We start from the raw sequence: 13,913 nt of genomic DNA, 5'->3' as shown, positions 1-13,913 counted from the left end.
ACCTCAAACCTCATCATTATCTAACTAACCCTTACATAGCCTCTTAATGCAAACTTAACCCTTCAGTTGCCCGACTGTGTTTTTGGTTAGCTAGTCAAAGTAGGTAAAGTGTTTTTCACTTGCATTAAAACAAACAGTTCCCCCTTACATTCTATGAAAACATATTTTCTTCCTGTTGGTATCAGAACAGTGGTTTTTATAGTTAGTGGACTCTGGGTAACACTTAACTAAAAGTTTTTTTTATTTTTTATTATTATTGTTTAGTTTATTATTTTGCAACAAGGACACAAGTATTTTGAGCGAAAGCAAAGTTCGTGTCCGTTTTTCTGTACATGTAAAAAAAAAAAAGGAAAAAAAAGCAGAAATATGTCTTGAATGGCTTATAGCCTGTTGTAATACCTTCAATTAATATATTCGAAATGAAGTTTCATACATAAATGCTGACATTACGCTGTCATTATTATGACATGACACCTGTCATTAGTATGAATAAGGTGTCATAAAGCCTGTCATTAAGTGTCATTCATTACGCTAACCCTAACCCTTCGTTACCCTAACCCCTAACCCTATCTCTGCACCCTAACTTTAACCCTAACCCTTCGTTACCCTAACCCCTAACCCTATCTCTGCACCCTAACTTTAACCCTAACCCTTCATTACCCTAACCCCTAACCCTATCTCTGGACCCTAACCTTAACCCTAAACCTTCGTTACCCTAACCCTATAGATGCCTTCACCTAATCCAAAAATGCCAACATAGCTCCAAAGGTGTCATCATTTACATGGGAGCTTTAATTCCTCTTTAAAGCGGAATAAAAGTTAATTCCTCTTTAACCTGACCTTGTAAACACTTAATTCCTAATGCTAATTTCATTCTGAATTAAATTTTATTCTGAATAAGGTGGCTGGTTTACTCCGTTTTTAAGTCCAAATTAGATAATTCCTCTTTCTTATAAACAGTTAACAACACTTAAAGCCGTTTTAAGTTCATTCCGGTCGTTTTGCATATGCGTGACTTGCGGCGATGACGCGTTCGGTGATTACATAATCCAACATGGCCGCCCGGACAAGAGCCGACATCATAATAATAAGAGCCTTAAAGGACATGGATCTAATGAAAAGAGTGGATGGGCGGAGGCATAAACATGTAGAAATGAACACGGACACATGGACTTATTAAACGCACATGTGAGACAGGTTAGTTTTACCCTAGTGATGATGTGTTGCTGCAATAGTAATCCTTTTGCAACAACACATGCAAAAGGAGCAGGATTACTATTGCAACAACACATCATCAGTAGGGTAAAACTAACCTGTCTCACGACGGTCTAATCTCAGCTCATGTTCCCTGGAATAACTAATTCCAAATTAAAAAAAAAAACATCAGGTAACTGTGGCCAATGACAGCCTTCATGACACCTTAGTCATGCTAATGACAGGTGTCATGTCATAATAATGACAGTGTAATTTCAGCATTTATGTATAAAACCTTATTTTAAATATATTTATTGAAGGTATTATAACAGGCTATAAGCCATTGAAGACATATTTTGGCCTTATGTATAAAACTTCAAGTAAAGTGTCACCTTTCTCCCTGTTTTGTTCTCATATGTCCACCTTCACCTAGTCTACACGCATATTGAAGATACATTTAGACAGGAAGCTGAACTATTATAGACTCTCTTTAGAGTTAATGTTTCCTTAATGCAATGATCAAGTGATTCATACTTTATATATGTATACCAAATACATTTATATTTCATATATATATATATATTCATACCTTTATATTTTATATTTGTGTTTTTTTGTGTGCGCGTGTGTGTTAAAGCAATTTAACACACATACATATGGCTGTTTGTATGTATTTGTGGTAGAATATTTTGGTACGTTATGAAGTCCTGCTGTCAGCTGTAATGATGTGTTGTGGTAGAGTGCTGAGAGTGAAGAGGCCGCCATAGCCTCTGCAATGGATCTGATACTCTCTGGCAGGTGGAGAGAGGGAAAGAGATAAATCTGATGAAGGAGAGTGACTTGCAGGGAGAAGGGGAAGACCTCATTTAGAGAAGGAATAGTGAAAGCTTAAGTCTTGGAAAAAAAAAATGAAGGATTAATTGAGTTAGGTCAGAAGGAAGCCTATTGATCAACAACCAGAGATTTCTTGGAAGAGTTGGTTTCACATGAATTGCTAAAATCACAGCTAATTAATATTAGATCCTGCTGTAGAGGTTGACCAGTAGCAGCAATGCATATTCTTCTGGGAATTATCAGGACAGATTTTTGCAACAGTGCACACTTGTGAGTGTGTGTCCGTGTGTGTGTGTGTGTTTTGGCCGTGCCCCGGTGCTACAGTGCCAGGCGTCGGCAGAGCGTGTCTGTGTGCAGCGTGGACGAGTCGCTCAGCAATTATATAAAGATCTCTAATTGGCTGCTTCATATTAGGGTCAGCAGCTGGAGAGAAAAGAGAGGTTATAGTCTCACACACTCCAACATGCTCAATAACACACGTCGGTGTGTTCCCTGTACACGCGCATATGCTCACACTTATCCAGTGGTATACACAAACACGCACGGCTCCTGAACAAAATTCAATTATTAATGGGCTGATTGCTCGAGTGGAGCTTCTCTGGGAATCTGAACCTGCCACACTGAATAAAATAAAACCACTGCTTTACATTTTCATTATACCAAACCATGTTTTAAATTGCAAATGTATTTCGGAAACCCAGCGTTGCCCCCTCCCTCCCCAGCTCCTTCCCGGTCTCCCCCCCACCCCACCCCCCCACCCCTTTCCCTCGCTGTCTCACTACAGCAGCCCCTCTTCTTCGCTTTCCACTCTCCTCCTCCCCATCCATGTCCCCACCAGTTACACATATCCACGCATGTGCACAGACATTCACATGCACACACTTTTACTTGTGTGTGTGTGTGTGTGTGTGTGTGTGTGTGTGTGTGTGTGTGTGTGTGTGTGTGTGTGTGTGTGTGTGTGTGTGTGTGTGTGTGTGTGTGTGTGTGTGTGAGTGTGTGTGAGTGTGCACTCCCACCATTAGACAGTCTTATTAAAGGGAAAGGCTTTGTGTGTGTGTGTGTGTGTGTGTGTGTGTGTGTGTGTGGGAGAGAGAGAGGGAAGTTGTGTGCATGAGGAAGTGCTTCTGGGCCACGGTGGAGCTCCTGCGCTTATTTGCAATCAGGTCAGACAGACAGCACAGCCACATACACCACTGTCACCTCCCTCTAGACTCTTTCTCTCTCTCTCTCCTCCTTCTCCTCTCTCTCCCCATCCCTCTTTTCACTGCCCCCCCCACCACCACCACCATCCCACCACCCAACCCCCACCAATGTGTTTTTTTTTTTTTTCCCAGCACCAGTGAAATAACAGATTTTGTCAGGAGTAGGATATCTCAATTATCTTCTTCATAATACTGAGTACTTTCCTCTTTGTATCGCCAGCTCTCACGGTTTCTCTTTCTCTGCTGTATGCTAAAATTTATTTTTCTAATTTACCTGGATGTTTTATTTTCTTTTTTCGGTTGCCATCATTGTGTCTGTGGTGAGCCAAAATTCTAATTTCCTAGACAATGTCCTCAAACAAACAGGGTCTTTTCTACACTAGTTTTTTTTTTTTGTTGTTGTTGCTTGAACAGCAAAATCTGTTTATTTGATTTCACCTAAACGGTGAAAATCCAGTTTGAGTTTGTGTTTGTGTTTCTGTGCGTCCAGGACAACACTTGCCAGTTAAGGTATGTGTGTTCATTTTATGAGGACTTCATTCACATTATAAATGACCATTACCCACCCTCTTTTGTGTTTTTATTATCTTTTAATGCTTTTGTATGTTATCCTGGAAAAATAGAGTGGTGTGAGAGTTGAGCATGTTCTCTAATGCATTGAAAAATTGTTCCCCCATTAAAGACCAACCAGATGTTTAGAGCCATGGTTCTCAAACATTTTTTTTGGCTCAAGTACCCCCTTTTCTCTTATTTCTGAATCCAAGTACCCCCCTTTGTCTCACTACGGCATTTTCTTCAGAATACCAGTAATAGTGACATTTTTAAAAAACATCATTAATACAAATAAGTGTAATTAAACAGTATTTAGCATAGTGGTTCCCAAGCTTTTTTGGATTGTGACCCCATTTTGATATTAAAAAAAAATCATTTTTTTTTTAGTTTTTTTGTTTATTTTAATGTGTTACATTGCAGCCGGCATTAGTAACAAGTATAGAATACAGTTGGGATTGTGTTTTGTTTTTGATTTAAAGAATATATTTTTAATCAGTCATTTTTTCATTTTTTTTTTATCAATTATTACACATATCAGGCAACAACATTTAAATTCCAGACAACCCCACATACGGTCACGACCATTTGGTTGAAAAACACAGTGCCTTCAGAATAGATTTATTTCTATAGTTTTTATAATTTCCGGTCATCTTCAGCTGTAATGCCATTGCGTACACCTAGGGGTACACTTACCCAATTTGAGAAACACTGGTTTAGAGCCCAGCTCAAAAAACTGTGGTGGGAAGGAAGTAGCCATTAGAACCAGAGGTATGTGATAAAGTGAACTGATTATATCAGATATTATTTTCCTGACTCAGGCTTGTATGATTAAACGGTACAATCACAGCTACACACACACACACACTTGCACACACTCTTGTTAGTACACATCCAGCAGGTATCGTCTAACAGCTAATTTCTCACAGCTGTTTCTATCATGTCAGTGAACGTTGTGCTATAGCTTTTTTTTTTCTCTCTACGACTGTACGCTCTGTTTGTATCTTCACGTGTTTTCCAGTGTGTGTGTGTGTTTTACATTTTCTTGCACACCTTCTACTCATTTCACTGTTGAGAGGGAAAAAAAACGGAGAGACGGTAGAAGTGAGACAGAGCTGGAGAGTGAATCTCATTGGTCATGGTGGGGCTCATGGGAGTTGTGCTAAGGGCCATAGTATCACTCCACTGTCTCTTAGGGTGCATTGTTTATGCATGGGACACATATGCAGCAGACACTCATTGCATACTCGCAGAGACTTAGCCAGCCTGTTTATATGTGTGTGTGTTGCAGGTGTGTGCACACTATGCATGTGTGTATTTGGTGACACGGAAGTTGCTTCCTTTATGATTACAGCCGAACAGAAAGGACAGTGATCTCATCCTCAGGGTTCACTTTCACGTGTCAGCCTTCTGTCGGCCATGTTGTCTCTGTCCACACCCAGGGAAAAGCTTAACTGTTGAATATACAGTATGGTATGTAGGTGCGCGTTTGATTTTACATATGGGAGTTTTCTAAGTCGGGCAAGCGGGAGGTCAAATGCTTCTATGTGCTACCTCCCCCTTCGCTCTGCCTGCTCCTAGAGGGAAACAGTCTGGTGCCTGATCTCCAGTGAACAATCAGCCCTCAGTCCTTCCTGACTTCTCCTCCATTTGTGCCCTTTTATCCTATTTCTTCATTTAATTACTTTCTCAACCATCAAGTACCACGAGGAAATGACAAAAAGGACCTTGTTGCCTGCTCTCTGCTCTCCAAGGCATTATTGAACTCATAACCAATCACACTTATCCCTGCACCACGTTTCTACCACATCTACCTTCATAATGTTATATGAAGGATGTAAGGCGGTCAGTTATATCAATTTATGTGTTCACCACATCTAGGATAAGTGATCTTAATAATGCTGTAGCCACTTAGAGTTACTTTGGCATCAGTTCTAATGCACAGTTGGACAGATTTTTCTGAAAAGAGCTCAATACATGTTCTGCAAGTTTCCTTTCTTAAACTTAATAATGCACAAGACATGGTTATCAAAAGTCCCAATTCTAAATAAAAACACAACATTTTAAATCCATTTAAATACAACACACACACACACACACACACACACACACAAAAAGCATATTATGACCAACTTAGTGTTTTATTAACTCACCATTCAAACAGACAAATAAGAAAGATCCCCACAGTGATTACGCTGTATGGTGTTTTAATCTGAAATCAGATGTTTCTGTGGTAACAGGGCTTTACCTGAAGGCACATTCACTTTTTGTCAGTGTGTGCATCCCCTCTGGTCAGACCCCAAACCTAATAGATATGGCAAGAGTCAGGTTTGTGTGTAGTAGTGATGCTACAGTGCAGGTTGAGATGACATTTCTCCTCTGTGAGTGTCTGTCGAGTAGCTTTGTGAGAAATGTGTCATTGCAGTCTTGACAACAAGGTGGCACTCTGCACTAAGACAAATCCCCTGAGGGTCTTCTATCCCCCAGAGTACCCTTTTACCCAGTGAGCTACTGTGTGTGTGTGTGTGTGTGTGTGTGTGTGTCTGTGCGTGTGTGCGTGTGTTCACTGCAACGTTGCACTGACTCTGTGGTCAGCTTTTTGTTTTGGTAATATTGTTTTTTGCAAACACACACACAAACACACACACGAAACACAAACCAGAATTTTCTAAGGTTGAGAAAAGTTAGTTTTAAGAGGATTTATCTACCAAGGTCACACAGAGTGGCAATTTATTTCCTTTCAAAGATGATCCTTTACAAGAGGCATGTGGAAATGCTTTGTTCTGTATTTGTACAGTATCATACATTTTCAGACAGTTTAATTGATTTAAGTTCAAAATGAATTACCAAAATCTAACATTTCAAAAAGAAATAACCGACTAGAATTTCAGGTCAAACTAAATTGACTTGTTTTAAGTTCAGTTGCTGTGCTGGGCTTGTTTGTGAGGTTTGTTTTATGTTTTGTGTGGGTGTATGTGTGACAAAAAACTGACACAAAATGTACTGTCATAATCCGGTTGCCAAGACCATACCAAAAGCCCAAATGCAATGATAGAGCTTTAAGTCAGCCCTTCAAATACAGTATATCATCAAATATGTTAAACGTACCATATTGTGAGTGTTTGAGAAGGATTACACCAATTTAATAAATTGGAATTAAAATAAATAGGAGAGTATACATCAGAGTCTTTGTTTTTATGACCTACGTTTCACAAAAATAGCCAAAAAAAACTTTAAGCCTTGGGATGATGAAATATGACATTTTTAAACCACAAAGCTACTAATAAAAAAAAAATCAATAAACCAAATAAATCTGAAATGTACATTTGTGTCTATTTGCATCAAATTACTGTCATCTTCTCTTCTGACTATGTGCTTATTGTACAAATAACCACATTTTAGCCATATTTATTTGTAATACTAGTCCTTGAGAGGGTCAAGCATGGTTTTGACTCGTAGGCTTCTTCTTCTTCTTCTTCTCAGTGAGTACAGGAAACCGGAGGTCAAAGTAATCGATTACAAGTACTCACGTTTCTGTAATTAAGTAGCTTTTATGGGTACTTTTTTGAGTATATTTCTAAATCAGTCATTTTACTTGTACTTAAGTACATTCTAAAAGATGTTTAGTAATTTTTTGCATTTCTACACCTAAACGTTACTGAGTAAATTATTTTTTCTTTTCAAATGATCAACGGACATTGTGAAACTACAACAAAATTAAATGACTAGACAACAATCTAATGCATCACATCATAGCCGACCAATCAGATTTAAAGTAATGCACCGTGCCAAAACTGCATTGAATATAGGTCATGTTCTCAGTTTTAGAGTTCATAAATGTATCTATACTTAAAGCCTGAGAATGTATTTTATTTTTAATTGAATTAATTGGTGTTATTTTTTGAAAATAATTATACATTTTGAAAAAAAAAATATTTTATACAGATGCCTTTGTGGAAAATAAGTTAACTTCCAAATGTGCAAGATTTGGTCTCTTCCTTTTTAAGTTTGTACTGTACGCAAGGGAACCGTGGCAAAATTTACAACTAAAAATAAACGTGGGGGTGAAAGTAACTGGTAACTTTTACTTTAAGTACTATTTAATTGAGCTACTTTTTACTTGTACTTGAGTATTTTATTCATGAATTACTTGTACTTGTACTTGAGTACAATTTAAATCAAGTAACAGTACTTCTACTTGAGTCAGATACATCAGTACTCTGCTGTAAACTGTCTCTATATGAGAAATGCTTTGATTCACCTGCATTATATTCATGGGCAAGCTGAGGCAGCATCTGATCATTCAGTGTGGGATAGATGCCCATCTAAGCATGCACTTAGTGGATGGTCATTTTGTTGATTTACTTCATTTAACCCAATAGTCGCTGAGTCTCACTAATATCTGTGCATTATGTCACTTTCCATCCTCTAAGAAAAGGTAGCTATGTGTGAAGGTGCTGTTCTCACTGGAAAGAGATCACTGGCAAATATGCCCCGAGCCATCTGCACCAGACCTCCGACTGCAACATCTGTGGTGCTCACACATGCACACACCCTGCCCCTCACCACCCCATAAGGGAGTATACACTTCTGTGTTGTCACACTGCTGTTATGTAGCTGTCATAAACCGAGCATATGGCACCAGCACTTCCCCCCCGCCCCAAAACCTGAAGACCCAACGTCAGATGTGACAAGCTATGTGGAATTAGTCTCAATTCTTCTTTGCAAATAAAGGGTAGTTATTCCTATTATGTAGAGGTCACTTTCATAGCAACTGTCAAATTAGGGGGCATTTTGATTTGATTGCCCAGCGACATGCAAGGAAAGGCAATGATGAGTGATTTGCAGCCTGCACTTCAATAAAGTCTGATTTGTAATGGCTATGTAGAGTTTATTGACGGTCTATGTCATCCAAAACTTGTCCTCATATGCTCAGTGTCATTACGGTGTGTCAGCAGACTCTTACAGTAATTCCTGTCCGATTTAGAACTCCTTGATGGACGTGTTTATGCACTAAAAGCAGCTTCAGCATCTTTAGTAGTCTGTGATTGGCTTTGTAAGTGAATTACAGTATATGTTTAAGGGTTTGTTAGATGACATTTAAGTTTATAGGCTGCACCTTGTTGCTATGGTTACATTCCGATACAAAACTTTTATATTTACTTCAGTATCAAAGGAATAAATAGTTATAGCATCATTACGACTGACAGATGAGAGGAATAACAGCTAATTATCTCTTTTCTGGGGCACCTTTGTAAATGAAATTTATAATCATCTATTAGATCATCAAGAGCAAAATTGCAATGGCTCGATAATAGTTTTATATACTTTACAGACTTAAGTAATTTAACTCCAGAGCAGGTGAAAACTACGGCCAGCAGGATTTGTCTGGCCCACAGCAATATGTAAAATTCTACTTTATTATTAGGGGAGAAAAAATCTTACATTCATATTTTTTTTTCTTCTTCTAAAATACGGTTAAAATAATATAGAAAGACCCATGTATGTTTCGAACAGTGGAACGATCCACCATTTTGCAAAAGATGGATTTATTTTCGCCATTATTGGGAAATGAACCTTTTAATGTATAGTGAATTTCACATGGACACTTTCTTTTCACTTGATCTCCTCATAGTCCCAGCATACCCATTAGTTTTAAAGCATCATATTTTTTCCTGTTTACTGAGTTCATTCTAAAAGAATCTGTGCTTCTATGAAGTAGAAATATGGTAATAGGTGTTGTAAATGACATGAAAGACGGATACCTCTTGTAGTTTCTGGCATCACAGCAGGTTAAGGAGGGTGATCACAGTGAATGTATGAAGTAGGTTTGTAAAGTTCTCAGATTCATTGAGAGTATTAAACTTTGTGAATGGAATGGTGGAGTAAGAGTGAGATTGCAAATCGTAGAGTTACTGGTTTTTTTGGCTCAAATACACCCTTTTTTTTGTGTTTTTTTTTGTTTTGTTTTGTTGTTGATGTAATGTGTTTGTTGATGATTTTAAATGATGCACTTACAGATTTTAAGCTGTTGAAAGTTTTCTGTTCACTTTTTGATCATGTAAAGCACATTGCGTTGCCTTGTGTATGAAATGCGCTATACAAATACATTATCCTTATCTTGCCTTGTCCGACTACAACATTTTGCTTAGAAAACTATTTAAAAACAACTATAGAGCTGAATGAACGAATGTGAGTGATAACACACACATTTTAAAGAATATGTTTTGTAAATAAGTAGGAAAAAAAACTAGTATTTAGAGCAGTGGTTCCCAACCTTTTTTGTGGTGACCCCAAAGACAGCGCAGATATATATATATATATATATATATATATATATATATATATATATATATATATATATATATATAGTTGAACTAGATCACATTTCAGTAAAATAACTTCATCCTGATCTCATAGTTTTGTTACTTCACCAAAGGCATCTGTGAAGTTTCATCCAAATATAATCAAATTGACTCCAATATGTCTTTTCTTGAGGAAATCCACACTCTAATAATGGATCTGCAAGTCTTTCTTAAAATAAATACTTCTCTAGACAAGTAGTCTGTCTTCACATAATGAATTGAAAGTACAATATACCTGATTCACAAATCAATTTTACTTCTAATCTGATCATCCCCCATTTCCTTCCCGCCTTTTACCCTGTTTGATGGTAAGGGTCCAATCCTGACTCAGTGTTTACTGCATCACCCCCCATCTAGTTATTTTCCTTTGCCTCCTGATGCACTACCCCACCTATACCCCCACTTTTCTGAAAGTGAAAGTGCTGATTGCTCTAAAAAGACCATACAGACACGTTGGCAGCCATTATCTATGGTTTGAGAGGTCTAACTAAAGAGGCAGGCCTTTCATCCCAACAACTCTGCTCCCTCCCACCCTTCCCCCCCTGCTGGTTTGTGTATGTCAGAGCTGCGTAATTTGGCCCAACGTATGGCCCAGCGTGCCACAGTTAATGAGGGGCTGTTTGAGAGTTAAACGCACATGAATAATCATTTGGGAGCTGAAGAGAGAAAGAGTGGGAGAGCGAGGGAGATTTGAATATCATTACAAGCAGTCTGGGTTGAAGGAGTGGGTGATCAGACAGTGTGTGAAGGTTGTAATTATCGTGTTTTAAAGCAGATATCAGTGTTAGAGGCTGGATCAGGGTGTTTTCTGCTTGACCTCTCTAAAAATGGCAACTTCACTGAATGTGAATGCCATTGTTTTAAACACTTCATACCAATAATCTACATTACTGATTAAACCATAGTTCAGTGCGGACAAGTTGGAGGAGAAGAACATTTCAAACATGCCAAAGAACTTTTAATAATTGACAATTAAAACTATTTATTTCCACCTCACACCTTCAAGCGATGATCACATGTGTCTGAATCAGACTTGCAGGCAAGAAATAAATAATCCATGCCTTATGTTCATCTGTGCTGCCCTAGGATATGAGAATCTTGGCAGTTGCAATTAGCTCTATCAGGCTGTTGACGTGATGGCTTTGGCTGCTAAATGGCCTGTTGTTGACATGTTTGTGGCTCTGTCAGGTGCCTGCACAGCTTATGCTGGATGAATAATGACGTTTATCTTCAGAGGTACTCCGTGGGTCTGCCAACTCTAGTGTGTCTTAACATACAAAACAGCAACTCCCAGTTTAAAATGTGATCGTTTTGTATTATTGTTATTAATATGGCTGTTTGTTCTTATCTCTGTTGATTTTTAACTTGAAGTATGTTTACCTCCCATTACAACAAGCCAAATGAATTAGAACAAGAGTTTATGGATGAGAAGTAATTCTACATGTTATCCCAGTGCTGATTTATATACTAATTAGACCAGAGTGCAGGGGTGTTTAAACATGCAGAGAAGCCTGTGCTATAACAAAGACCCACTCTGCCCACCACTAGTTATCAGGCAGAAGGAGTGCAATGATAGAAGTCAAAACAGGGCCATTCATTTGCTCTTGTTGAGCTAAGTGCATTCTTGGCTCACAGTCGGGGGGCATCGCACCAGACTGTGCGGCTAAAGCCAAAGAGCCCATTTGTGGAGGCAAATGTCACCATGTCACACCGCCCTGCATCTCTGCATCTTTATCTCTCTGGATAGTACCCCGGCGTGCCCTTCAGCTGTAACTCTTAGACTGTGTGTTTACATCTGTTTCTACTCTCTCAGTGTTCCACTGCACATCCCACTCTCAACCCCTTCATCATGTCTATCTTTTTGTCTTTCAAATCGGTACTATTTAAGTTAAAGTGTTCTCTCTCTGCGTTCCCTGTCTGCCTCAACCGCCATCTGAATGTTATCCTCACAGCTTAGTTTATTTGCGTCTATTTTTTCATTTCTTTTATAGTTCTATTTAATTTCTTTTCAGTCATCAGCCTAGAAACACCTGAATTTTGGAAAAACACTCAAATATCGCTAAAAAGTTGTTACGCTTTCATGAGGAGGAATTTCAGATGTTTTGATATTGAAATGTGTTTAGCGCTATGGAAACATTTTTCAGCAAAAACACATCACAGAACGTGATGTATCTGGTCACATGACCACTTCTCTCCGAGAAAAGATGGCGCGGTACGTGTAGACAGAAGAGGTGACGGGACATTTCTCAGCATTATACTTATCATATACAAACTGCTTTATTAGACGTGAAACAACAATGGCATGCAGAGTGTTATAGGGAGGTTTGAAGTGTTGGTCTTCCTGCGGCAAAGTCTCACAGGATGAGATTTCACGGGAGTCGCGAGGTTCTTGCCCAAACAGTCTTTAACTCATTGAGTGCCATTGACGTCTATAGACGTGAATTGTGTTTTTCAGCTGGGGTTGCTAGGAGATAGTGTGACGAAGCTGTGAATATCTAACTTGTACCATGATGTAGTGACCAACTGGTGCCATGTAAGTGGCAGCAGAGCACCTTTGGATGAGAGATCACCTATGATGAGCAGAGCTCAGAGGGAGAGGAAAGGAGTTTACGAGACAGAAAATGGCAATACGAGAGTTGATGCTGAAGTTCCCACCAGCTCACAGCAGCACACACTCGACCAGAGCATGTGTAGAACTAACTGGACTATTAAGAGTGTCGCAGTGGTGAGAGAAAACGTTAAAAAAAAAAACAGGGCAAGCGCTGACACTCGGCATGTCCGGGATGAGAAGGAAGTTGCGTGTGGGGAGAATGTCGGGGGGAGAGACTTGGAGGAAGGCCAAAATACATTAAGAAATCCATTCAACTCTAACATAGATAACAAAATAATATTAATGTTGCCATCAAAAAGCCCGGTCTCAGTGTTGTTTTTGTAGTTTTATAGTAGTAAACCAATGTTGAGGTGTCCCTAAAGCAAAAAAAAAATTGCTTCAAAGTCACTAATAGGTTTTTTTCAGAAAAAGCCATTTTTCTCATTTTTTTGTCACAAACTGGCAGTTTGTGTGAAACTTGCCTGTGTTCAACTGCTGATTACGGAAGAACGAAACAAGCTAGAAACAAATTTCTTTTTCCTGATGAAATGAGTGACTTTAATCTTTCAAAATCTAATTAGAATTCAGATTGTCATAGTCGAAAGAATTCTGTGGGTCTTTAAAAATCAGTCAAAATGCTCTAAAACGGCTGGCACTGAGTGGGTAGAAATTTTGAAAATGGCTGGCACTGAATGAGTTAATGGAAACTTGTTCAAAGATACTTTAGACATTTAGAAATATTGCTTTTATTTTGCGAAAATCTGTAACGGAAACCCAGCTTCACTTTCAGCTTTTTCATAGGAAATGAATGCTCTTTATTTCCTCCAGTTCAGTCATTCATTTTATTATTGCCTTTGTTCCTGTAACACAGTAACTGGTGTTTAACTGAGGCTTAACCAAAGGTAATCTAGACAATTGAAGAAGGCCGAATGTTTATCTTTCCTCGCTGCTGTTCAGCCTCACTGTTTCTCCCTCTCGTGTGACATGGAGATTGTTTCATCTCTCCATATTGTCTGTTTGCATTGCAACTGGATCGTGCCCCATGAATGTTTCCACTCTATCTCAAAATCAAACATTGTACATGTGCTCACGGCCTGGCAAAATGTTGTACACGGCACTAACCACGCGTGTGGAGCTGCCAACATAATGAATAGGCGACACAGCTCATGCATGCTAATG

The 13,913-nt window shown here is 38.8% G+C and overlaps 1 protein-coding gene across 4 annotated transcripts in view; it reads left to right on the top strand.

Annotated features, from left to right (window-relative positions):
* Positions 1–13,913, top strand: part of kiaa0825 (KIAA0825 ortholog) — a 148,224-nt gene that overhangs the window by 100,483 nt on the left and 33,828 nt on the right. The window contains exon 24 of one of the 4 annotated variants that reach the window (XM_028457057.1): positions 8,218–8,417. The exons of 2 other annotated variants lie outside the window; for them this stretch is intronic. In XM_028457057.1, coding sequence (XP_028312858.1) covers positions 8,218–8,221 — 4 coding nt within the window. In that variant the 3' untranslated portion in view covers positions 8,222–8,417. Of the gene's footprint in view, positions 1–8,212; positions 8,418–13,913 lie in introns of those variants that run through there. One more of the 4 variants, XM_028457056.1, reaches the window with a different exon arrangement.

The sequence above is a fragment of the Gouania willdenowi genome, chromosome 9 (assembly GCF_900634775.1).
Source record: "Gouania willdenowi chromosome 9, fGouWil2.1, whole genome shotgun sequence".
Classification (NCBI taxonomy): domain Eukaryota; kingdom Metazoa; phylum Chordata; class Actinopteri; order Blenniiformes; family Gobiesocidae; genus Gouania; species Gouania willdenowi.
Note: the sequence above shows the minus strand (reverse complement) of the source record. Positions and strands in the feature narration are given on the sequence as shown.